The sequence below is a fragment of the Galleria mellonella genome, unplaced genomic scaffold (genome assembly GCF_026898425.1).
Source record: "Galleria mellonella isolate WM207_F2 unplaced genomic scaffold, CSIRO_AGI_GalMel_v1 utg83, whole genome shotgun sequence".
Classification (NCBI taxonomy): Eukaryota; Metazoa; Arthropoda; class Insecta; order Lepidoptera; family Pyralidae; genus Galleria; species Galleria mellonella.
The window spans coordinates 3,474,311-3,501,626 of NW_026442162.1; the positions used below are offsets into that span (position 1 = coordinate 3,474,311).

Sequence of the window (27,316 nt, forward strand, 5' to 3'; positions counted from 1 at the left end):
GTTTGGTATTCAAACACCTCTTATGCAGTAAGCGTCTATTATATAATAAGTACTTATATATTTGATAATATAGTTGTATCATAGAGTACTTACTTGGAAATCAAATAATGTTTAATAAGATTTGCTTTCAAATATATGTATTAAGAATAGACGGTAATGTTTTCACTTAGGTTTACATTTGTCGTTGTGTTGATTTTTTATTATATTATAAGGTAACAATGTATTTGTGTGTATGATAATAGAATGGTATCCTCGCCTACGCTAACGGTATACGCTGGCGGGGCATCAGTGTTAGTTAACATAGAATTTGGACGGGATATAATTTAATATAGTGTACTACTATTAAACTACTCGTATTATATAAACGCGAAATTTTTGAGGTTGCATGGATGTTGATTACTCTTTCACGTAGAAACTACTGAACAGATTTAAATGAAATTTGGTACACACATGGGTTATATTTTCATTTAAACATAGGATACTTTATGTACAATATCTGTATCTCGTAGCTTTACATATGTAAAATTTACATATGTAAAGCTACGAGATACAGCGACTTAGAATATTTTATTTTTTATTCATTAAATAGATAGAACATAATTTATACGCGAATAGCGAAAATTATTTAATTTTCAACATACTTTATTTTATATTATATCAGCCATTAACTGTTCACTGCTGAATATAGGACTCCTCTATAAGTTGCCACGCTTAGCAAGCGGGTTGGCAACTGCAGTTAGGATTTGGTGATGTTTTAAGAGGAACGCTGCTGCCCGTGACTTAACCATTAAGTAAAAGAAGGGGTGGCCCATTCAATGCCGGCTTCACACTGCATAGAATGGTCATACTTTATTATCTATACTTATAATAAATCTGTAGAGAAGTCAATTCTGTACATGAAATATATTTCCAAAATAACTATCAGGGGGTGGTTAGTGATCGATACTGATGCCAAAAATGCAATCAGTACAATTTTTGCTTGTCTGTCTATCTGTCAGTATGTTCGTTATAGAAACAAAAACTACTCGATGGATTTTAATAAAACTTAGTACATTTATTCTTTAACTCCTGGGCAGGTTATGGTATACTTTTCATCACTCTACGATCAATAGGAGCAGAGCAGTGAAGGGAAATGTTGGAAAAACGGGAGAAGTTACTCCATTTTTACGCTTCCGTCGCGTGTGCAGCCTTAATGGCCACTTTTTTAAATGTAATAATGTCCACCCATGCGAAGCCGGGACGGGCCGCTAGTAATATAATATTAGATTTATTATTTACAAATGTACTTAAAGTTATTAAACTGTTTACATACCAAAATGTCTTCATTGTTAAAACCAACATTTATTTGTAACATAAAATATCATTAATCACTGATCACCTTCCGTTAAGTTTATTTTTGGAAACTTCGAGAAGTCTTTATGTTCGAGTGTCATTAACGTTTGTCTGAGGATATTACGAAAATTCATATTGATTGACTGTTAACTAGGGTTATCAAATTACAAATTTTCGACGCTTCTATTCTGTGTTGGGTTGTTGGAAATCAATTCCAGGAATTCGTTACGTGTTCGAAATTTAATTGACGACATCAAAATGTTTATAAAATAATATATAAATAGACAAGGTTATCTATACTTGTATATAAATTAAAGATGCATGCCTATTCAGAGGGAGACTTTGTACAAAAGTCGATTGCTTGGGTACCTCTGTCCCATTCGTGTTTCTACCGTGAAGCAGTTGTGTTTGCATGGCTGTGTTTCGGTTTGAAGGGTGATATGGCGTGAATTTACAGGGTACAGAGAAATAACACCTGAGTCCTCAGGAATAGCAACACATGGGGGGTATCATGGGCGAAACAGTATACTCTGTTATGTCCATGGTACTGCTAGACATGAGGTCTATAGGCGACGGTTACCACTTTGCATCAGGTGGGCTGTCAGCTTGTTTGCCATTCTAAGTTGTATAAAAAAAAAACTATAAATGTCCATATCATCGTCGTCATAATTTTAGCTGTTCACTGTTCCACTGCTGCACATAAGTCTTCTTTGACAGGTGGGTTGACAGCTGCAGTTAGGCTTTTAGAGTTGTTCTAAGAGAAACGCTGCTGCTCATCTCTCTACCATAAGATCCTTTAATCGCTTCTTATGACGCAAACAGAAAAGGAAATGGCTAGCCTATTCTATGCTGGGACCACACGGCCAATGTTCATATGCCTATATTTATTTTGTAAAGTAGATAAGAAATTTTGGTTTAATTTGTTACATTCCAAATCAGCTAGACTGTTACTGTTTGTTTTAAATCAACAAAAAAATTAAATTGTTATGTATGAATAGAGACGTAAGTTTCCTAAATACCTACTTGGACGCACTCATTTTGTTTACGAATATACATAATTTATTTGAGAAATAACCACAAATATAGGAAAACAGGAAAATGTAATATTACTGAAGCCTATACTGAAGGCCGACGGTTTTGGGATTAGCGTTTGTTTATTGTGAATTGTTTTCAAATAAAGCACACAATTTGTTTGGAACTTGCTTCTTGTTCTAAATTATTTTATTCTTCTTTATTTATAATTTATTATGCGTATTGTAAAGTTAATTTTACATTTTAGTCGAATGAATTTAAGGAGTGTTGATTTTTTATTTGATATTAAAAAAAGGTTCTCAATTGTATTTTTAAAACTTATGCCCATTTTTTATTTGACGTCTATATACATATATAACGGGAAATTAACGAACTCACTGTGTTTTGCCGTTTTCGACAATTGTTTTGACTTCATCCGGAAATGTTCTTCAGGGGGCGTTTGGTGCTTTGCGTCACAGCGTCACGTCTTGCACAGCGGGCCGCAGCTCGAATAGAGTTTCTCGTTATATGTATATATGTATATGTATATATATATATATACATCGTTCTCAATTCTGTTATATTTCTTAAGTTTGTTATTTCAAAACACTATTAGTTATAAATCGATTTGGAAAATTCTTTTTTTTTTAAAGGATATACCTTCAGGTTCGAATTTTCAACAAAATTGGTTTAATAATCTGATTTTCAAATCAGTGTAACTAGTTTTGCCACGATTGAAATATGTATTTTTTTTTTCAAAATCTTATTGTTAAGCAAAATGTATTTATAACTAATATTAAACATTGTTATCAATATATTATACCCTTGACTTCATTAATAGTTGTACGTCTTTATCGCTAAATGTGTTATCAAATTACATTTGTTACGATCACCCCGAATATAATGTTTTATAACCATATTTGCGTCTTTAAATCCAAATTAATATATTTAAATTGTAATTCAAAACATCTTCTGCGTTCCGAATGGGCGGTAATGAAAAAATGACTATTCAAAAATGCTTGCATTAGTTTGGGTGTTTTTTATTTTTTTGTATAATATGTATGTATTATATAAAGAAAAAGTATTTGAAGATTTATTTATTAAAACTTTGTTGACCATTATAATATGGTACGAAAGGCGGACTTAATGCTATAGCTATACAGCCATTCTCTACTAGTCGACCTTTAGGAGGTGCAAGGATATTCGATGGCGGTTTAAAAAAAATATTACATACATATTAATAAATATTTCTATTACTTCTTTGTCTAGTTACGTATAGTATAAACTTTGCTTAGTTTAGATCTAGATGGCGCTGGATGAAATGGATATGTCCATTATTATTTATATAACTGAATACAATAAAAACTGCCAGAATATCAGCTGTCACCCGCACCATACTACAACGTTCAGATAGCAGAGCGTCTTTTAGTTTTCTCTCTCGCATTTTGACAATAAAATTTTTCATTTTCTTTAAGTCGTAACTTTAAAGCTCTCAGTGAATTCAATTCTTCAAGCGTCCATTCGAAATACGTGACATGTTTGTTCCTATTACTTTAGATCTGAGGGTTTAAAGAATCCTTTATACACGAATATAAATAGCATTTATCTTATATAACTAACTCCCTGATGTAAACGTACTAGTGTATTACCATTACGCCCTCAGGGTATGAGGTTATTCATTAATCAGATAGAATTTTTATTCCCCAGAATAAAAGTAATAAGTGTCACATTATCATACTAATTGCATGGCTTTCAAGATCTAAACATCTGGGGCACAACCTAAAGCACGCAAAATTAGAAGCAAATTTAGAAATGTTATATTCCTAAATTGGCTCAACTCAGAATCGAACTCGGGACTTGTCACGTAAAGAGACATACTTACCACTGCACTACGGAGGTCGTCTAGTCACAGCCGCCAAGTCTAGCCGTCGACAGCACACTTTAAGTTCTCAACTGGTTATAAAACGTACAAATTACACGCGGTGTCATTAAAAGTCGACACTCGACAATAATTTACAGAAGCGCGAACACAAAACGTAGCGTACTTGTACGTACGTACAGTCATCGTAATTAAACTCGTTAGGCCCTGACGTCGTCAGGGTCATTACGATTTGACTGTACCGCGCTTTTAAAGGGTAAAGAGCTACCCTCACTACTAACTCGGTTTGTCTGGATTTAACAGAATCTAATATATAAATAACAAACAGTTATGTTTCAGTATAATATAATACATAGTAATGTTCTAAAAGTGGGAGTGTTATAGTGCTAATAGTATATTTAAAGTTGTAATAATTAGTTATTACGGCTAAGCGCAGAGAACTAAGTTCCAACTAATACTGTTCAGATGTATTCTAGAAACTTCTATTAAGATTGCGATCTACCTGTTATAACGATAGTTCATCCTTGGTTCATTGTCAGCCGTTCACTGTCTACCGCTGAACATAAGCCAAAGATTGCCACAAGAAATGATCACCTGAATCCACTGATTTTCTTGGTTACCGATATTATCAAAAAATTGCCCACAGATGACTACGATATTTGACAGCACACAAATAGCGACACATACAAACATTCACAAAATAGAGAAAAAAAAAAAATATAAAAAAGAAGTAATATCGGAATGAGAATGAGATACTAATTTGTGATCCATGCAACTGGTGCAATCATCAGGAAGTATGTACTAATTTTTAATGGCGCCTTCACCCCTTATTTTTAAAACTTTACCCTTAAATCAGGAAGAATTGAGACCATAAGCGGAATGCTTAAATTAATGCATTAAAATCGTAAACATATTCAGTAAGTACAGATCAAGATAAATCGATCTAGTATTTTAACCATAAGTACGTAATTCAGGCAGAAACACTATAAAATTTATGATATTAATAAGGATGCCACTTATAAGGGCACAAATAATCAAGAGCCCATTTTACTACTATAAATACAGATCGTGTACATCCCTATTGTCCCTAGACGAACATTCATCACATTAGTTATGGGCCCAGGGCGCAGTGTCGGGTTTGTCCACCGAATTATTCCACTTCCAATCCTAAGAGGGTTCTCCGACGCATGGGGATAATATAACTTAACACTACATATTATTTTATCTAGTCAATTTATCTTCAGTTTTTTTCTCACCAAAATATATTGCTCGTAGTTCGTACATACATTTCAAATGGATAGCAATTGTGTGTCAAAATGTAACGGCCAATGTTCTTTTATCTTTTCATTTAATAAATAAACTGGATTAACGTTTTTAGTGAAAAAAAAAATTCTATAAAACATAAAGGAATTTTTTATTGATATTCGAGCCTCTGAAGCGGAAGACAAAAGGAAATGGAAACTCATTCGTTTAAAGATCCCATAAATGTTGATTATCCCCGGAAATTGGCACAATTTTCACATTCCAAGAGTTTATAATTGTCAATGGTTCATAAAGAATAATTACTAATTGATCTTCGACGTGACAATGATCAATTTTCCATTTAGTATTTAATTGGATGCTTTTTATTGGATGGTTTAATATTCTTAACCAAATAAGTAGGATGGAGTAAATCTTTCCGATTAAATTCGATTATTTAATGGTAAAGATATAATGTAAACATAGAAAAAAATCAGTAATATAATAATAGTAAAAATAGTGTAAATACAATAAATAGCCATCTTGAAAGACACTTTACATTTATGTTGCATATGTTAGCAATGCCATTCAGGAGTACCAGCGAGTTATGCATGAGGATACCATAGTTTCACTTTCATAACCTATCTTTTGAATGTACACTCAGTCATGTAACTTTAGGCTGTGTTTCGGATGAAATGGCAAATATATGTAGAAAGAACCCAGCCATGTAAGTACAGGTTGGGTGCGTTCCGAATGACAGATGCATGTGTTAGATATTTATTTTAAATTATATTAACTTTCTTAAACATTTTGTCTCAAAATGTGTACCTACATTTTTTAGTAAAAATCAAAGTAACTGCTTTAAATATAATAAAGTATTAAAATTGTTATTATACCGAATTTGGTAATAAATTATTCTTGTAATGTATATAGAACACTAGTTTATATTTTAATTGATTTTATAATTATTTATCATCATGATATTTAAAAAAAAAGTAATGAAATGGTAAGAACACTTGTTTACTCAAATTCGGCCGTGTAGATATAAAATATTGTAATTTGGGTGGGGAGACACTTCTTGTCCAACCGTTAAACAGAGCGGAGCTCCCTGCCGTATCAAGAGTGAACAGGTATAGTAAACCAACGTGGTCATTATATAAAATATATCACAATTATTGTTGATGGAAGTCCTAAAGAAGCTATAGTTAAATAAGTGCGAATGGATTTATAGAAGTTGGGTATTTATTTTATATTATTTGTTATATATCAAATACAAAGTAAAATAAGTAAATATATGAATTAATAGTATGATATCTAAATTAAATGAACTAAGTGAACTTGTGCTTCATTTCTATTTATTACTAAGAGGCTTACAACCTTTATATTGCTATATTATATATCATATACCATGTAAAGTTAGAATTACATAGTTAAATTATCTATATAAATAGATTACCCTACATAACATACATATTATATATATTATAAATAATATTCTTTTAAATTGTTTTTTTTGAGACATGTCTTTTTTCTCCCTTTGATCTTTTTGCACATTGTGTATTATAGCTTAAAATATATACATATTATTATTATTATTAATTTACTTTTATTATTTACATATGTAGGTATATAGAGCTGTTTTTATTGTGTTATATATTCAATTTTTTTTTACTGGGTATTATTTAGTTTATCTTTAATTGTAATATATACATTCTACATTTTTCTTTCAGCTTCTCAAAGGTTGACTGTAAGAGATCCCTTTATGGGATAAGTCCGCCATTGTATACTAAATCATTTACTAGTATTTAATCTGACTTATGTACAATAAAGATTTTTACAATACAATACAATTTTTTGCACTTTTTAGCACAATCATGAACATCACAAGATGTTAATGTTAGAATAAAAACTCAGCCCAGCTTTAACCACGGCGCTAGAAACCATGAAAGTTGGATTGGAATATTAACTTTGGAATAAACTTATGTTGCCTAACAAATTGGATTTAGTTACACAGGGAAGACCTTTTTGGTAATATGTTACCTAAGTAAGTTAAAAGTTTTGTTTTCGCTTTCTCTAAGGATTTTCTTTGCTTTAGAAATATCTTGATTTCTATTTACTGTGAAGGGCATGTCATTAATGTAATAAATTAACTAATGGAAAAAATTAGACCAAATCTTTCTTTGAGTATTACAAATAATTTCGACAATAATGTATTATATTTTCTGTCAATTCTGTCAATATTTTTGAAGATTTCTCTAATAGCTCCTGTGTCACTCTTTTTTTATATGTTTAATTTTTAGATTAATTATATTAATTTAGATTAATTTCTAACTTAAATATTTTTACTTTACCGTTCGATTTTTAACATAAACATTTTTTTCTATAAACCTTCTGACAATTATAAACATAATGAAAAGAATTCGTCGTAATTGTAAAAAATATAAATTCATCAAGTAGTTGCAGCCATTTTAAAATGACATGTTGTCAGCACGTATGTTTATTTGCTAATTGATTTTTATTATTTGATTGTGATTGATAAATTCTGAAAAAAAAAATTAATACAATAACTAGACTATTTCTACTATGAGAAATAACAATACAATTTTTATTTTTAAATATTTTCTTTACAGTTTTGCCTTTGTTACGATTTTTTTCTGTGTAAAGAATATTTTATATAAAAATTAGATTAATAAAGTCTGAAAGTAAATGTATATAAGATAAGTAGATAAATTGTAGAAAAAAAATCCATTTTTTTTATTTTTTTTTATTTATTTATTTATATTTAGATAAGTGGGATCCATTCTTGTTAGTAAGTGTACTTAAAAACTATGTTAATACTTAATTACTAATAATGATCTAGTCCTCTCGGAGAGCATTTTCACGAGAGGAATTTTATTAACAAACATGTTCAGGATACTGTTGCTACTCCCGCGTATTCGACGTAAAAACGAAGCTGTCTTTTTTCGCCAGACTGCTAATTACTTACTTGTATACATTACTTGTATAGTCTTGTTACAATTTTATTCTGTGGAAAAAAGTTTCATATTGCCTTACCTGTATTTCAAAATTTCATTTGTAAAATAAAAACATTTATGTTTAGGGAATTGGGTATTTAGGTCGAGACAAGCAATTTATTAGACATTGCTGTGTACTCTGGAGAGTTCTAAAACTCCTCCAGTAATGTTAGGCAACTGTCTGGTAGACGACGAGAGGCGAGTAGCGAGATGTACGATAATCTTTGAGCGACTCCCAAAGGGGAGGAAAAATAGCGCGAAATTGATATTGAACCACCAACACTTGTCGACTGTAAAAAGATTGATCAAAATCGGTTCAGAATTTGCTATTTTATGGGTTGATAATAGAATGGTAACCTCGCCTGCAAGGGGGGAAGAAATTATTAGTAAAGCGGACTATCATTCCCATCCTCTATACCTCCACGTGGTTTCCAGGTCAATTGAACTGAATTCCAGGTGTATTCACGATAGGTTAACTGGCCTGCTTTTTCATTCTTACCTATCATCCATCACCACGTTACCATTCTATTATTACCAATAAAAAAAATCCTCGCTTGCACTATTGGTATACGCTCTAAGAGTAGTAGTGAAGGATTATAAAAGAGAAAGCAGGTCTCTTAGCCAACGATTTTTTTTTCAAATGGGTGATAATGGAATGGTAACCCCAACCGCGCTATTGGTATACACCGGCGGGGCACCAGTTAAGGATGATAGGTGAGGATGAAGTAGGTCAGTTAGCCCATCGTTATGAATTCAACAAGAATTGTTCACGATGGTTTCCAGGGGGAACCACGTGGAGGTCGACCCGATAGGGTACATTGCTAGCAATATCGAACTCCATTGGTAACAATCCTTTCCCCCCACCGCGTGGAGGTTGTTTTAACAATAAAACAAGAATTAATAAACAAACATACTTAATTTTTTATAATACGATATAGTATAGTATAGATAGTAGGGTTAAAGTTAAGTAGAAAAACATAAAATAACTCTTATTGACCTTGTCATATTGCGGTTACAAAGTTGTTTTAGGTACTTTTAATTGGATACTAATTATAGCGCAACATAGTTGACGTGGTTGGATTTCTTTTTACCTCAAAAAGAGACTTATGAATATACTAAACTGGTATTTTGGTTTAACTAAAACTCGTAGATTCGACGTAGATTTATGCAATTTAGAACGGCAAATAAACTGACGGCCCACCTGATGGAAAATCATAACCGTTACCTATAGTCATGAACAGTACCATGGACATAAAGAAGTATACGGTGTTGCCCGATATATCCTTCATGCGTTATTAATTTCTGAGGACTAAGATATTACCTTTGCCCGTAATTTCACTGCCTATCCCACCCTTGAAACCGAAAATAGGCATGCAAACAACTGCTTCACGGCAGAACGTGAACTCTGAATTCGTCTAAATTTTTTGTACTGTGTTATACAATTAGGAAATGACTCACGATTACTCCCATGTGGGTCTGTTTTAATAGAACATAATGATAAGATAATCAAGTTTTGTTGACATTATCACAGAAATGCTCCCTAAATGAAATTACGAGGCTTACAAGTGGTATCGAACCCATAAACCCTTCATGTTCCACCGTTTGTACAACGGACAATGGCTAGAGTAATATGATGCCCACGCCCACTTACTACCATTGTACAGCTCGCCAACGACAGGGAGTTCACTCCCATACCCTAGAGCCTAGATGGTCACGTACATCGCAGTTTCAGATATGTTTTCTCTCACGAACGCTCAGGTTTTAAATTTCTTATAAATAAGATTATTATAAATTTAGTTTATGATGCTCCATAAAACAGTAATTTTACGAAACTATGAAATTACTATATAAGATTACGAGATATGTTTAGGGAAACGGTGTTTTAGAATCAGTCCCATTGTCTACACCTGCTTACTACGGCAATTCCTGAAAATTTGTGCTGTGATAAATTTTATTTACAAAAAAAGTTACTATACTATATAGATAGACTCTATCCTTAGAAAAAGATACTCTTTATTGTTTTCTCCATATTTATACTTTTATACTTATTATAAATACAAACAATTACAAGAAAATACTACACTAGGAAAACAATGCACGGTCTTATCGCTAAGAGTGATCTCTTCCAGGCAACCTTTGGATGGAGAAGAGTAATTATAAACAGTTTGACTGGAGGCATGAAACTGCTCGTTTTTTAAATACATATAGAGACATGCATACGTACAATCATGTGAATATATAGATGTATATATTAAGTTACTAATACATACATAAATAAATCCATATACATATATATGTAGTTACAAAAATAAAAACAAAAAAAAATTTGAGTATACTAATCGGACACAAATTACGAATATGACAACTTGCTCAGATAGATGTCCTTAATTTTTATGAAAAGAGTACTGTACATACTGTTTCACGCAGACAAAATGGCGATATACAATTAGTTTCATATAAAAAAATAATTCATTTGGCATTCTGAATTGCCGCTGCAGGATCCCGTCATTGTGACTTCTATAAGCCGGGATCTACATCGGACAGACACAATGAACGGCTCGGCTCATGCAAACCCCGGGGAAAGCAAAGGCTCTATTATAAATCTGACAATGAATTAAATCAGAAAAATACCAATATTACTAAGTTATTTTACAATGGAGCTTCTGGTATATTGATAATAATATTGATACCATTTTTTCCCATGCCTTCTTTTCTGGTGGGTGTTGTTAGAGGCGAATAATAGTACTTCATGGTCATGGGATGGGCAGCAGCGTCCCCCTTAAAACATCACCAATCTACCTATCAAGCGTGGCGACTATAGTGTAAATCCTTCATGCGGGGGAGGCCTATGTTCACCAATGACAAACAAGCATGTGGCCCAACTGATGGAAAACGGTTACCATACCTTATGAACGCCTGCAAAACTAGGAGTATTACGCGCGCGTTGCTGAACCTGAAGAATCCTCTTTACCCCTTTTTTTAATTTTTAAATCTCTAGTCGTAGTATCTTTGAAAAACCTCTACAGGGAGCTCATTCTGGTTTAGCACAACAATAATAGTTGACAAACGGTTTTGACTATCCTATTAAGTATTATAGTCGTGAGCATATTTATTTATTTATAAATTTTTGTTGCAGTAGAGGCGGCTCTAACGGCCGTCGGGAACAATTCAGATTCAGGAGGTGACGAGAAAGATACGAAACTGCCGCCACACGACGAACCCAACATGATGGTTGGTGAGTATCAAACTTTAGTATAAATACGATCTCGGAATTTCAATAAAATACCATATTGGGCTCATTTGGGTATACATTGAAATAGCATGCCAGAAATTCTCAACGTGACAATAATAGAAATTGTTGGACAATTGAATTGATTTTTTTAGCCCTTTTTTTGCCCTTTTTTAGTGTTATTATTTTTCTGTCACGCCTTAACCAGACAATATTAATTATTCTCTCCATCCTAAGGTTGCCTTGAAGAAATCGCTATCTTTATCTTACCTTTATGTAATTAAGTATTAATTTTGTTTGTTTACATATTGTTTATTTTTAAAATCTGTATCATTCTTTGAAGGAAACAATAAAGAGTTTTCAATCATTCATTCAATCAATTACTAGTTTTTCGTTTTAAATTTCGTGTAAACAAGATAAAATATAGTCAATAACGTCCCTTTCCATTCTATATACTCTGTGTATCCCAAATTTAGTAACTTTTTCTGAGTCGTTAAGATGTCAAGAAGTAAATACACACTTTAACATTTATTATTATGGAGATGTTTAGAGAGCTAGCGGGATTTTCTTATTTAAACCACATTTAAGTTTCTCGCAAGTCGCGTTCCAAAATTACTTCGTCTCGTCCTTTCAATATCACTCAACACGTCAATTACTTTATTTCCGGCTTTGACAGTAATGTACTATTATTACGTTTCTATTTATATCACAATTTATGTTCTCGTAGTTACTTTTTTTCACTAGCTACATATATCTGTAGCTTCATTCCGAGTCCAGTATAATAGGTAACTTTCTTCACCATCCTATTAACATTATAAATACCAACAATATAACAATGGAAGGATGGGTATTTGTTACTCTTTCACGCAAAAACGAAGGGATTTGAATGAAATTTGGTACGCGAATAGGTTCTATCCTAACTTAGCGCATCATTATCAACACATCAGCTTTTAACTGTCTGCTGCTGAACATAAGCTTCCCTCTTGGGGGGTTTGCCAGTAGTTGTCACACTTGGCAGACGAATTGGCAATCGCAGTAAGGCTTCGGACGTGTTTTAAGAGGGACGCTGCTGTTTATACATCGCCCTCACTTAATCGCTTTTTACGACACCCACGGGAAAGGTAAGGGTGGCCTATCCTATGCTGGGACCAAACAGAAATTAGCATATAGGTTACTTCATATACTGATTGACACGGGTAAAGCTAGTTGTAATTACTATGCGTATGCCAAATTACATGATGATTTATGACGACAGTATAAGATATTGATCTACAAAAACAACTACTTCAATTGTCACAAAATTTTACTTTATTCATTGTAAATAAATAAACAAATTTATAACAATTTAAGCAGCTGTTTATATATGTATATATTCAAAGACTCCCATTCCCGTAATCTTCGGTCATCTCACAATCTACTCGTAATCCCGTCACACCATTTCGGATTTATGTCCAATTCTTTTACCGTCACTGTTATCAGCTTTTGGAAAAGAAACCCTGTAAATCTACGCATAGCAACTAGTGAGCCCATTTTTAAAAGAAGACTTTTCAATTATTTGTTGAGTCACCAAAACAACTTTGCCTACAAGTTACTCAATATATTTGTTATATAATGCTTATCGTCGATTCAATATACTAATATATGTTTCATATATTAGTATATTGTGCGTGTTTAATTCGTGTATAATATAGTATATATCATATATGTGTAAGTATATTTATTATTCATATATATTTATTCGTTTATATATGTAATTTTAGCATGTATGTATATCAATAATTAGTAGTACCGCATTCGAGTATTCTGACACTTCTCTATGGTTGACTGGGAGAGAATGCTTTTAGCATTAAGTCCGCCATGTACACATATATATATGCATACATATTAAAAGTAATGTTAAAGTGTTATATGTGTATTATGTTAATTATATATGTCTAATTAATCCAATATGTTACAATAGTTTTGTCACATATTTTTCACCACATCTGCCCTTCATAGGCTTTTTGTTTTTACCTAATAATTAGTTGATAGAGAAAGCCATATGTCATTAAGTTCGTCACTTGTACAAAGTTTTATTGTACAGTTTTGTCTTTTGCTGTATAGGACTGAAGATATATCTTTACCTTTACTTTTGATATATTTGCATATATATACATAAATATGACCCAATTTAAAGTTGTGCCGTACCATATTTCACGCTTTATGTATAATATAGCGGTGATAAATACATAATAATATTATCACTTTATCACATATAATCGGATACGTTGAATATGGTGCAAATGTGTTTAATTTTACATAGGATACGCAAATAGTGTTATGTACATATTATGTTTTCTATTATATGTGACAGTTTTGTACTAATTGTTATCTATCTCTCTCTCTTATATATATATACATATATAACATAAAATGATGATTATAATATACATACATAAATATAAATATATAAGGAATATATATACATATATATATATATATATATATATATATATATATATATATATATATATATATATATATATATAATAAAATATAAATGATGATTAGCTACTATTGTTGTAAATATATATACCAAATTTCATGACGATTGGTAAAGTTGTTGAAACGTCAAGGTAAATAAACAAGTAGTATAACACCGTACTAGATAAGAACATGTGTATCTATTATTTATAAATACAAAATGGTTTGTCTTTCCTGTTAATTATTTATTTGTTTGGAAAATACTACAATCAAGACTTTATACTATACTCAAATAGCAACTGCTTAAATACAAGGCATGGGTAATATGGATACCGATTCGATATCTATATATTGGGTTCTTCTGGACATTGAATATTGCCATATATTATTCAACCCTACTAAATACAGTATTTTTAAACCTTGCTAAATAATTAACTGATATATCGCAAATAGCAGTATTGTGGGGGAAAGGGATTGTTAGTAATGGAAACTGAGAATCCCATTGCTAGCAATATACCCAACCAGGTCGACCTCCTCGCGGTTCCCCCTGGAAACTATCATGGTTAATTCCTGATGAATTCATCATGATGGGCTAACTGGTCTGTTTTCATTCTCATCTATCACCCTTCACTGGTGCTCCGCCAGCGTATTCCGTTAGCGGAGGCGGGGCTACCATACCATTTTCATCTATCAAAAAAAAAAATAGCAGTATTTTACAGATACTCAAATGATCGTAGAATTGCTTCGAAAACCTAAAAACCGCAAGCTTGTTTATATTCGCCATCGCTCCTTGCAAAGTCGTCAACTTGTATTGAAACAACTTTGGAACTACACCCACATTTTACCGTTTGCTCATATATCGAGGCTATCAATATGAAAAAGTAGACGTTTTTGCTATCTTGGCTGTAGTGTGATAGCAAATAGTTCATCTATAAATAAATATATAACTGTTTCGTAGCTATTTCTATTTGTTTTTGTTACTATTAGTATAACTGCCACCAACACTCGAAGATTGTTCGGATTGATACCTGCTGCTGATTTTCACCATCGTACAACCCGCCATAAACTAAAATTTCATTTTAACCATTACTACCAGCGTTTTTCAGACACTTTCTTCCTCTTTGGAATCAATCCAGCAGCAGTATTTCCGAACCGATACGACAACATAATCATATTCTTTTTCTGCACACCTGCAATGCCGTATTTCGTCAACACATGTTTGTTTGTCTCTGTGTGTTGCATTGACCACGTCATTACTGTTTTTCCATATTTATCAATCTCTGACTGCCATTTCTTCAACACACGTTTTGCAAACGTGTTTTATTAAAGAGGCATCTTCAGGCAAATTATTAGATCGCTGCTCGGAATCTAGTGTTACCCGTTTGGCATCCAAACTGTGAATGACTATAATATAATAACACGATAATATATAATGATAGGTATACAACAGTTTAATGTAACAATTGCTTTATCAACACCATCGTTTCTCAACCCTTTCTAAGGGTCGTGCCTTTGGGGGGGTCACGTTTGTTATGAAAGGGGGGTTGTAGTCTGTTGAAAAATAATAAGACCACGAAAGATTCGTTTAAAGTAGCGACGCGCGACTTTACTAATCCAACTACTAATTATTCGACTGTGTAATTCATTCGGATTATATATTATTGTTTTTGAAATCATTCGATATTCTTCTGTATACTCTTATTATACGAAATACGCTTCTACTAAGATCATTCATTAGTTGTTCATGTACAAGTTGATCCGATTGCTGTATTATAATTATTTTTTCTTCGTCATAGTCATCACTTGTTAGTACGTAGTAAATATAAACTATACATACATACATATCTGTCACGCCTGTCTCCCATTAGGGTAGGCAGAAACAATGGAACGCCAAATGCTTCGATTCAAACAAACCTCTTTCACTTCTTCCACATTCATCAATCTTTTCATACACGCTCGCCGAACGCTCGCTAAACTATTCATTAAAATATTATTATAATATCTTATAATTTTATTATGATGGGGAAAGCAAACCTTTTTACTTAACTTTTTGACTTTTTTTTGGATGGTGACATTAAAATGGTTGAGTAACAATAATCAACACCGTATTCGGTACTCCATTTCTATCGCGCGTTGCATAGAAATCTTTGACAATTATCTATACATGGTCTCTACTTCGATAACTTTCCACACATCTGCCGTCATTCACTCAACAGATGTCACCAACCCACTGCCACTTTTCGCTTACTTAGAGCAAAAAATGGCAATAAAAGTTGTTGGGAATCAGTTCGCTAACGTATCTCGTAAGGAAACTGAAGTGATAATATATATAGGTTATTTCCTGCTATCATTGGTGACCCAGTTACAATGTATTTGTTGAACAAAACCGAAAGAGTGAATTTTTTGTTACGACTCACACTCGGCTGAGGGTATCCACAGAACGCTAAATGAAAATTGACAGAAACATTGTTTGAAATCCGGTACAGTGCTCCACAATGCCTTTTGTTTTATAAACAGCCCTTTTTTTTATTGAGAGACAGATACACTCACAAATTCACGACTGGAACACTGGGTAGGGTAGTTAGAGGCCTTTTGCATTTGGATTTTTTTAACGCTTTTTATATAAATGCTCAACAAAAGGGGTGTAATGTTTTCAGTGTTTGCATACGGGTATCATCCGAGTGATATTGGCCTTTTGACAGGCCAGTCGAGTTTTTATTTTTATTTATTGTTAGAAGCATATTTTGTTTACATTTTGCATATTCGAAACAAATGAGTGATAAGACTTTTGTTTTTTGACAGATTAATTAGGTTTTTTTTTAATGGATGATAACGGAATGGTGACCGCATCCGCGCCATCGGTATACACCGGCGGGACACCAGTGAAGGATGATAGGTGAGGATGAAGTAGGTCAGTTAGCCCATCGTGACGAATTCAACAAGAATGGTTTCCAGGGGGAACCACGTGGAGGTCGACCTAATAAGGAATATTGCTAGCAATGGGGCTGTCAAACTCCATTACTAACAATCCCTTTCCCCCCTTATCGATTAATTAGGTTTGAATGTGATAACTGTTTTTGAGCTACTCGAATTTGAAAACGTTATGTTTTAACATGTCTTGTGCTTTATTCTTTTCTTATATCTACAATGTATGTACATATTCCTTAAAATTTAATATTAATGGTATGTATTTGCGATATTATATGCATTTTGTTAAATCTTGTTTTTATTTGTGAAAACCTATAATTGGCTTTTTGTCTTTACTATTGTTTTTTATAATGAAACTTTGTAGTTGTTGGTTTTTTTTCTATAAAAAATAAAATAAAAAGAATAATTCTCGTAGAGTTAATTAGGTATCACAAGTCGATCAATATACGATGATAGTACAAATTTGTTTCGACTGTTGAATAAAAATACTTAGATTTCAAGTGTAGAAAACCTTTCGCACATGAAATAAGAAAGGTAATGTTTGCTTAAGTCCATTACCTAATACAATCTGTTGAAGTCGACGTTGCGAATCGGTGTCCTAAAAAAAATGACAGTTTTCAGGCCATTGAATAAAACCGAGAGAAGCTGGCAACAAATGGAATTTGGTAGCGGTAGATCTCCTCAAAAGCTCGTTTACTAGACCCAACTCTGTGTAATGCTGGGCATTTTAGTGTATATCGCTACACGCAATGGTGGCAAATATCGCTTAATATTCGAGGACTCGACACGACTTTTTCTCGACAAATCCGATGCCGGGAAACAGGGTTGCCAGACTTTTATTTTTACCCAAATGTCAAGCATTTTTATCATCATATTGACAGGATTTCTTCTACTTTTACTTGGTCACAAACTTATGTTGATCTTCATTACATTGTATCTTATAACTAGGAGTGGGTAATATATCGCAATATTTATGTATTAATTTAAACTTTAATGCACAGTTAAATTCTATGCACATTTGGCGAGCTTAACACCGAACGGTGTTCTCTACCAGTCAACCATTGGGCAAACCGAGAAATAAGTACATATCTATATAGTTTAGATACAATATATATTAGCATAAGAACGAATATATTATATATGTCGGTTATTTAATATATTATATAATAACAAAATTAAGAATTCGATGGAAATAAATATAGACATCCTATTGATATGAGCGATATTATAATAGGTGATGATTAATAATTTCATCAAAAATTTACGAACACAATATTTTTTATTCAAAATGGCGAAAAAAATACCCAGTCTGTCAACACTGCTGAAAAACCTCTTTTAGCACATTATTTGTAATGCTTGTGCGAGTCGAACAGTTACCCAACTCGAGTGTTAGGGGTGACGCATGCCATTTGTTCTAATATACGTACAATTCGTAAAACAAAAGTGCCTCAATTTTGAAACCGAGTGTACAATCTTTTTTCCTACTTGTTATGATGTTAAAACAAGTATAGTTATTTTAGAAAAAAAAAAATAGGGATTTCAATAGTTTTACTTGATGAACGACGAGATGTTTCGTAGACAGATTAAATTCTTATTTAGTTTAGAATATTTGAATAATTAAACAATACACAGAAACTATTACAAAATGTATTTTAACTCTCGATTGTAAAAATATTAAGGCAAGTCAGTTCATAAATTAGTCATATAATCACGTAACATAACTACAAGGAATACAGATGAATTGAGAATCTCCTCCCTTAAGAAATCGTTTAAAAACTATCGATTGTAAAATTTCTAAGTCAGTCCGATTCGAATATATGTAATAGATTAGTTAAGGCTGTGAATCTTTCCGACTTTTCGATTAAAAGCTAATCGTTAAAATCGACTCAGAATGTACAAAGATATCGTGTAATTTACACATAAAAATACAGTCGAATTGGAAATCTTCTTTTCAACCGTCTTCAAAAAGAAATTGAGAACCTCCCAATTTGGTTGTTGTTGTTATTTTTATGTTTGTTACCTCACAACTCCGTCAATTCTAAACAGATTTGGGAATATCTTTTTTTATCTAAAAAGATATATGTATTTATAGATTGGTCCCGGAAGAAATTTTATTTCAGTTCAGTTCAGTAGTTTAATTTTAAGACCAAAATAACTTTATATTTAATAACAATTGAAGTTTTTTTTTTTTTGTGGAATCACATACAATCTTTATTAAATCAGTTGTAAATGGTACTGACAATGCTGTGTTTATATAAATATTGCCCCTGATTCTGCTTATCGCCTTACCATAAATAAATTATGGTGCGGCGTTGAGTCGGTTATCGATTCTAAGTATATTATGAGTACGTGCTTGTTAATGGGATCGAATTTATAGAATTTGTGTACTCTTGCCGAATAAGATGTCGAGGTATTATAAACATCACCATTATAGGTTGAATTAAGATTCATGTTTTTTTTTTATACCACTGAGGTGGCAAACAAGCATACGGCCCACCTGATGGTAAGTGGTTACCGTAGCCTATGAACACCTGCAATACCAGAGGCATTACGCGTGCGTTGCCGACCCTGAAGAAACCTCTTTACCCCCCATTTGAAGAACCCCATGCTGTAGTGTCTTGGGAAAACCTCGGCAGGGAGCTCATTCCACAACCTGAGTGTTCGTGGGAGGAAACATCTCTGAATCCGCGCAGTACGCGAACATTGAGGCAAAAGGCATGTTTTGATAATACTCTGTACACACTAGACATATTACACAGAGACTTGAAAAAATTCAAAATCAAGTTCTCTTTACACAAATGGACCTGTTTATAAGCATTTTAAATCGTCATTTTTTATTAATCTACTGCAGGTTTCGAGAAGTTGTTATCTGCTGAGAAGAGTCCGCAAGAAACTCAATAGTTGCTCTTTTAAATCTCGTGTTAACATTATGTATATATTTATTTAAATGTACTAAGTCTAAAATTACATGGTCAATACGAAAGTCCTTACATATTCGACTAACACCATGCAAATTAGATATTCAAAATAAATTATATTTCCTTCTATATAAAGGAGACTTCAATAATGAAGGACGTACACATTGATGAACGACGAATTTTGTAGATATTGGATTGAGAATATTGGAATTTAGAACGAAAAATATATATTTTACAAAGGTGATAAACAAGCATACAGCCCGTCTTATAGTAAACGTTCACTGTAGCCTATAGACGCCAGCAACACTAGAGATGTTACGTGCGCGTTGCCGACCCTGAAGAAATCTTAATACCCCTTTTGAAGAACCTTATACTATAGTCTCTAGGCCTCTAGGGAAAACCTCGATTCGATAACCTGAGCTTTCGTGTATATATAAATATATATACAAATATTTGTGCTGTGCGGAAAAAGAACGCTCAATTACGAATGGTGAGGTGGTATATTAAATCTTTTTTTATACAACTTAGAATGGCAAACAAGCTGACGGCCCACCTGATGGAAAGTGGTAACCGTCGCCTATAGACATGAGCAGTACCATGGACATAACAGAGTATACTGTTTCGCCCATGATACCCACCATGCGTTGTCAATCCTGAGGACTCAGGTGTTATTCCTCTGTAACCAGTAAATTCACACAACTGCTTCACGGTTGAAACACGAATGGGACAGAGGTACCCAAGCAATCGACTTTTGTACAAAGTCTCCCTCTGGTAAATCTATTTTCTAATTCGGCCTAATAAACTATAATCTACGACATATACCTATACTTGAGCCATTTAGTACGAGTAAGTAAATAATAAATTTAATTTCATCAGTGCAGTGCAACAACTGAAAACTGTTAAGGCGTCTCTTTTGAGACAAAAGGGGGTAGGTAATTTATGCAAAACGGCTGTAGGTAACAGCGACTCTAAACTTGTAATAAAGCCATATTGTCGAGTTGGGAACTTGTAGCGAACTCCCCCCGTCCGACTATTAAGCATTTCTGACTATTCACCGTGGCGGTTGCAAGACCGCGGACTGAGATTTTACAATTATTTAAGTGTAGTCTTTAGAGAGAGTCATTGAAAACTTGCACTATGAAATACTTTAATAACAATTGTATATAGATTGTAATCTTTTTGGGCTTTAACTCAAAAAAAGGCACAAAGGAACCTTTACGGTGCGACTGTATTTAAAAAAAAAAAGAACCCCTGAGTTTCTTGCCTGTTCTTCTTGGCTGAAATTGCGTTCCGAATGGGCGGTATTGAAAAATTTTTCGCCCATTCAGAACGTACGTATTCTATCATCGTACGGCTCGCCATCGACAGGGAGTTCACCCTCATACCTTACAGCCTAAATGGTCGCGTACAACGCGGTTACAGAGATGCTTTCTCCCACGAACACTCAGGTTATGGAATGAGCTCTGCCGAGGTTTTCCCAAGAGACTACAGCATGGGGTTCTTCAAAAGGGGTAAAGAGGTTTTTTCAGGGTCGGCAACGCGCGCGTTATACCTCTGGTATTGCAGGCGTTCATAGGCTACGGTAACCGCTTACCATCAGGTGGGCCGTATGCTTGTTTGCCACCTCAGTGGTATAAAAAAAACCGCATAATTCTTATATATATATATATATATATATATATATATTCAAAATTGCTTAAATCTAAGTTTACTTGAATCTTTCTTTCTTTCTGAATACATTATTTTATGTTAGTTTTAGTTAATGCTAGTACAGACGGTTTATTTCTTAGTAACGATTCTAGTAACACTGATTTGAATATTTTGTGGAAAGTTTACAAAATGAACGATTTGGGTTCATAGGAGCACATCATATTAGCAGACGAAAACGGCAATGTTTAAGTTAATATTTAGTGATAATATCTATGGTACTAGTCAGTACCGTGCACCACGTCGCGCGATATTGGCGGATCAATCTAGAAAACTGTCTTATATGACCTTAGTAGCTTTAACTCGCGATTTATCGTAACCAAATTCATTATTATTTAAAGCATTTATTTTTCTTCATATTGATTTCACAAGTGAAAAATTATAGAAAGTGATTTTCGTTCGCAATGATATAATGTCGCACTCGCTAATAGCAAAACTATTAAAATTGAAATATAGAAAGAGAGAAAGAAAGAAAACATTTATTGCCAACAACAAAAAAGTTAAATTATCAATAAATATATCAATAATTATAAATAAATTATCAATTAAAAAAAAAAAACTTTACGTTTGTTGTTTGCCAATGTGGTCACCACTCAGCATGTGCTGCAGCAATTTAATTGCTACAGCGCTGAATTCTGTGGTTCCCATGCGTGACATCACGAACGACGACAGCATATATATATATATATATATATATATATATATATATATATATATATATATATATATATATATATATATATATATATATATATATATATATATATATATATATATATATAATATATATATATATTATATACATATATATATATACATATATATATATATATATATATATTTTTATGATAAGAGTGACCGAATAGACACTTAATGCAGTGTGATAAAATTTCTATTCACACGCTCTGTACTGCCTAGTCAGCCGTTGATGCTGCGATTTTACTTCACTGCTAACCGATCGCAGTCGATGACTCACGAATAAATCTAAAAGTAGCGACTTTTTTTATTTGGTGATAAATGGAATGACAACTTCGCTCGCGCTATCGGTATACACTAGCGGGGCATCAGTGAGGGATGATGGGTGACGATGAAAACAGGTCAGTTAGCCCATCGTGACGAATTTCACTAGAATTAAGCACGATGGTTTTCAGGGAAAATAGCGTGGGGGTTGACCGACAGGGTGTATTTTTTTTTTATTAAAGTGTATTCCCCATTATCCCATTGCTAACAGTTCCTTCCCCCAAAGCAGCGAATATCCGCAATTTTATTTAGTGTTTTGTAATTTTATAGCACTCTTTGTTGTAGCGTCGTAACTAGTGTGACGTATGATTTGGCGTAGCTAATGCAATTTCACTTGTGAAATGTGAAATAATTTAAGCTTAATAGAAACACTGTAAATGAAATTAGAAACAAATCAAAACATTAAATCAGATAAGGCAATAGTTTTTTTCATTTGTACTATTTTTAGAAATCGGCAGTTTATATTTTTGTCGGGTCAATAATGCTTAATTTTTTCTTCAGCTAATTAGATTATGTGATTATTCGTTGGAGTAAAGTAAATTTTTGCTGTTTATATATATATTTTTTGTAATTGGTCGTGAGTGGAAATGTTTATCGGGCGATCTTGATGCCTTCGAATATCTTTTAAGTGTAATTCTACAGATCCTCTGTGAATTCCAATTAATCACTGGATTAAGGAAAATAAAATGTTCACACCAGAGTATTTTTAGTCTATAAGTAAATTTGTATTAAATGTATTGAGTGGGCTCAAAATTACGAATACACAGCTCTTGAGTCCGTTCATTAGTATTTTCTCGAATCTAAGATTTAGTCTCTATACACGTAGTAGGGCACATAAAAAAAATCTTTATTTAATTATTATTTCAGTCGTTAACTGTCCACTATTGAACTTGTGTGTATGTATGTGTGTGTGACACACACACACATGCGTGCGTACTTGCGTTCGTGTGTGTGTGTAACAGAAATTTAAAAAAAATGTTAAAAGAGTAACTGTTAAAAAAAAATACGGTTAAAAGCGCTTATAAACAGGTCTATTTGAATAAAGATGATTTGAATGTGATTTGCGTTGATTTGGTCATTTGATTTGCGTTGGTTTGGTCATTTGGAGAGGATGGATGAAAGAAGAATTACGAAAGAGATTTATCGAGCAAGAATGAATGGAGATGTCGGTAGGAGCCGCCCTAGACGGACGTATGTTGACCAAATAGGCGACGTGCTGAAGAAGGGCCAAATTAAAAGTACCCGTAACCGGCGAGCGTGTATGAAAAGATTGATGAATGTGGAAGAAGCGAAAGAGGTTTGTTTGAATCGAAGCATTTGGCGTTCCATTGTTTCTGCCTACCCTAATGGGAGACAGGCGTGACAAATATGTATGTATGTATGTATGAATGTGATAATATAGTTTATTATAGGCGAAAGAATTTTTACAATCGGTTAAGTAGTTTTCGTATTTGTCAATAACAAACAAATAATCGTTTCTTTCCTGTTTATAATATTAATATATCTAATTTATAGCCTTTGACATTCTCTTTTCTCTACCTACCCTACATGGGACTAAAATAGCGATAAGATAAACACTTTTGTGCTGAAAAAAATTGTTTTTAAATATAAATACTGTACATAAAGAATATATACAAATACATTATTTATGATATTAAATTTAATTCCCAACCTCATTTGATCTTAACAATCTTAAAGGTACAAATCTTAATTAATCATGTTTTAAAATTCTATCACAGCTTTATAGAGGTTTGAATCTTGTATTTATAAACCAAGAAATTTATAATAAAATGATTTTAATTCGTATTATATTTATTTATATTTGTATAATGTCTAAATTATAATTAGTTAATATAAATTGAAAGTAAACTTTGAGTAGATACCTGAAATAATGAGATTTTTTTTTAATTTATGGCTTTAATAGATGATAACGTCGACCTATCATAGGTCAACGGGTGATAACCCAAAATTCCACTAATCACAATTTTATCTTGTGGCGTTATTGGAATATTAACGTTTTGTGAATATAACTACTCACTTATATATATAAATAATAATCAATTGCCGTATATATATGCATATTACCTCAGAACGGTTATACCTATTTAGTTAATTATTTTATAACTGACCTCAAAAAGAAGGAGGCTAACTTCATAGTTCCGTCAGTTTTGACTGATTTTGAAAATAGTATAAGTATTTTATTTGTAAAAATATACCTACTTACAGATTGGTCACGTAAAATTTTTATCAAAATCACAATTGAAGTCGGTTTTTTTGTGAAACACCATTTTTAATTGTTGTTGTGTTTGCAATTGTGAAGATGTTCGAAAACTACGTACGGTAAAAGTGTAAGAAACTCCGTGCGAAGTGAGGCCGAGTAACTAGTAGAAAACAAATGAAAGGGACTGAACAATTTTTCAGTACCATCGAAATAAATAGTTTTTGTATTTGTATGATATGTGCTCAATTCGTCGTTTTTTTTTGTATGTGTCGCAATATCTCCTCCAATTATGTAAAGCTTGTACCCGTGACTTCGTTCACGTAACCAGGATATGTTTATTGACCGAGATAAAGGTAGTCTCTATCCTTCTCCATCCCAAATAGTCGTTAAGGCGTTATTAAGGTAAATAACAGACTCATTTTCACATTTATGATATTAATAAGGATTTATTTATTTATATACTCTTTATTGCTCCACTTAAAGAATAATACAAAGATAAATATATATTACACTTATTAAGTACAAAATTAATTATTAAATATTTTTACAATCTATAGAGTTTACTGTATTGTTAATCCAATATATATCACAATTAATTCAGTTGTTTGTGGAACAAAAACATTAGTAACTTCGAATGGCAGGCTTGCTTATAGTTCATCTAACTAAGAGTGAATTTGTTAATTATGAATAGCACGCCATAGACGTCACAGAATATACTGTGACGTTCATGCATTACCTAAAATGTTACGTCTCTATATGTAGTCAAGTAATCGGACAGCCATATAATCCTTTAAAAGCTCACAGATCTGCAAACACAATTGACTGGCTACAGAGTTTATAGATGAGAGAGATTTACTCATACAGAAGACTTTCTACAAAATCTCTGGCCTTTGCTTGATTTATAATTAAACAATGCTAATTTCGCGCCGGTTTGTTTGCTTTTAAAATACTTATTTTGCAGCGACTAAAGCGCTGAGTGTTTACATTGGCAAGCTACACTCATTTCGTTTTTAACCTCGGGCAAAGAAAGACGTAATTGTTTTGGTTGCGATATTCTCGTTTAGTTTGAATGACTATACTAATTTATAAAAATTGTCTATAAAAATAGAAATGTGTAGCATCTTTTTAAGAGTGTCCTACAAGGTCACATAAGTCGAAAAACAATAATAAAACTTTAAACTTCTCATACTATTTTGAAACTTGGACTCGGCGTACTGTCAAGAGTAAGTCGGTAACATGCAAACGGAATTACGACAAGGAAAAAAAAGATCTTCTAGAGTAGCAGTAGAGCGGTGCTGCTTTTCCTCTTTTTCATAAAAATTAAAACCTCTTATAAACTTATATTAATTATTACCTTGTTTTTTTCCTTTTCATTTCATTTCAATTGGAAATTAACACTAAAAAAGGAGACAAACAGATCAATAGATAAAATAGTTTATGAGGGAAATGACGTTTTTTTTTTTATTAATAAAGCGTTTATATTGTATGGGCATACCTTTAACATAGAATAAAAATCAATGTTTTCATCTGTGATTTCTAACGATTGCCTTAACTGGATTATACATATAGAGCTTATGCTCTAAGATGTTTATTTATGTACAGAAGTGTACTTGTAAACAAAAAGAGATCGGTAGGTATAAGTGGAAATGAATTTCCATTCATCTCTATCACCACCTATCCCCACAGGTGGAATAAAATTCCACTCTTACTCTCCAGTGGGAAAATGTTAGTAGGGACAAGTGGAACTGGCCGATAACATTTTCAATTAAATTTTTAAACAACTTTTTTAATATTTACATATTGTGCAATAACATTGATCGTATGCGGAGCGCCTTATAAGATTAACATTTCAAGATAATTCTTAAACGTAATTTTTTTGCGCAATATGTATTTTTTTATGCAACTTAGAATAGCAAAAAAGCTGACGGCCCATCTGATGGAAAGTGGTACCCGTCGCCTATAGACATATGCAGTACCATGGACATAACAGAGTATACTGTTTCGCCCATGATACCCTCCATGCTTTGCTTTTCCTAAGTACTCAGGTGTTATTCCTCTGTACCTTGTAAATTCACTGCCATATCCTCCTACCCTTTAAACCTCATACTACTCATATTGCTCATGTCTATAGGCGACGGTTACCACTTTCCATTAGGTGGGCCGTCAGCTTGTCTGCCATTCTAAGTTGTATAAAAAAAAAAAAACCGAACCACAGCCATGCAAACACAGCTGCTTCACGGTAGAAACATGAATGGGATAGAGGTGCCCAAGCAAACGACTTTTGTACAAAGTCTCCCTATGTATATAAATACTGCACAGTAACATTGTTCGTTTGTGGGGCGCCTTACGTTAAGC

The 27,316-nt window shown here is 32.8% G+C and overlaps 1 protein-coding gene across 3 annotated transcripts in view; it reads left to right on the plus strand.

The window, feature by feature from the left end:
- LOC113511344 (uncharacterized) overlaps positions 1 to 27,316 on the plus strand; it is a 192,487-nt gene that overhangs the window by 138,192 nt on the left and 26,979 nt on the right. For 2 of the 3 annotated variants that reach the window (XR_008253679.1, XM_052901871.1), the window contains exon 7: positions 11,612 to 11,710. Coding sequence is in view for 2 of the 3 variants with exons in the window: in XM_052901871.1 (XP_052757831.1) it covers positions 11,612 to 11,710 (99 nt within the window). In the remaining variant the exon portion in view is untranslated. The remainder of the gene's footprint in view (positions 1 to 11,611; positions 11,711 to 27,316) is intronic. The other variant, XM_052901872.1, reaches the window with a different exon arrangement.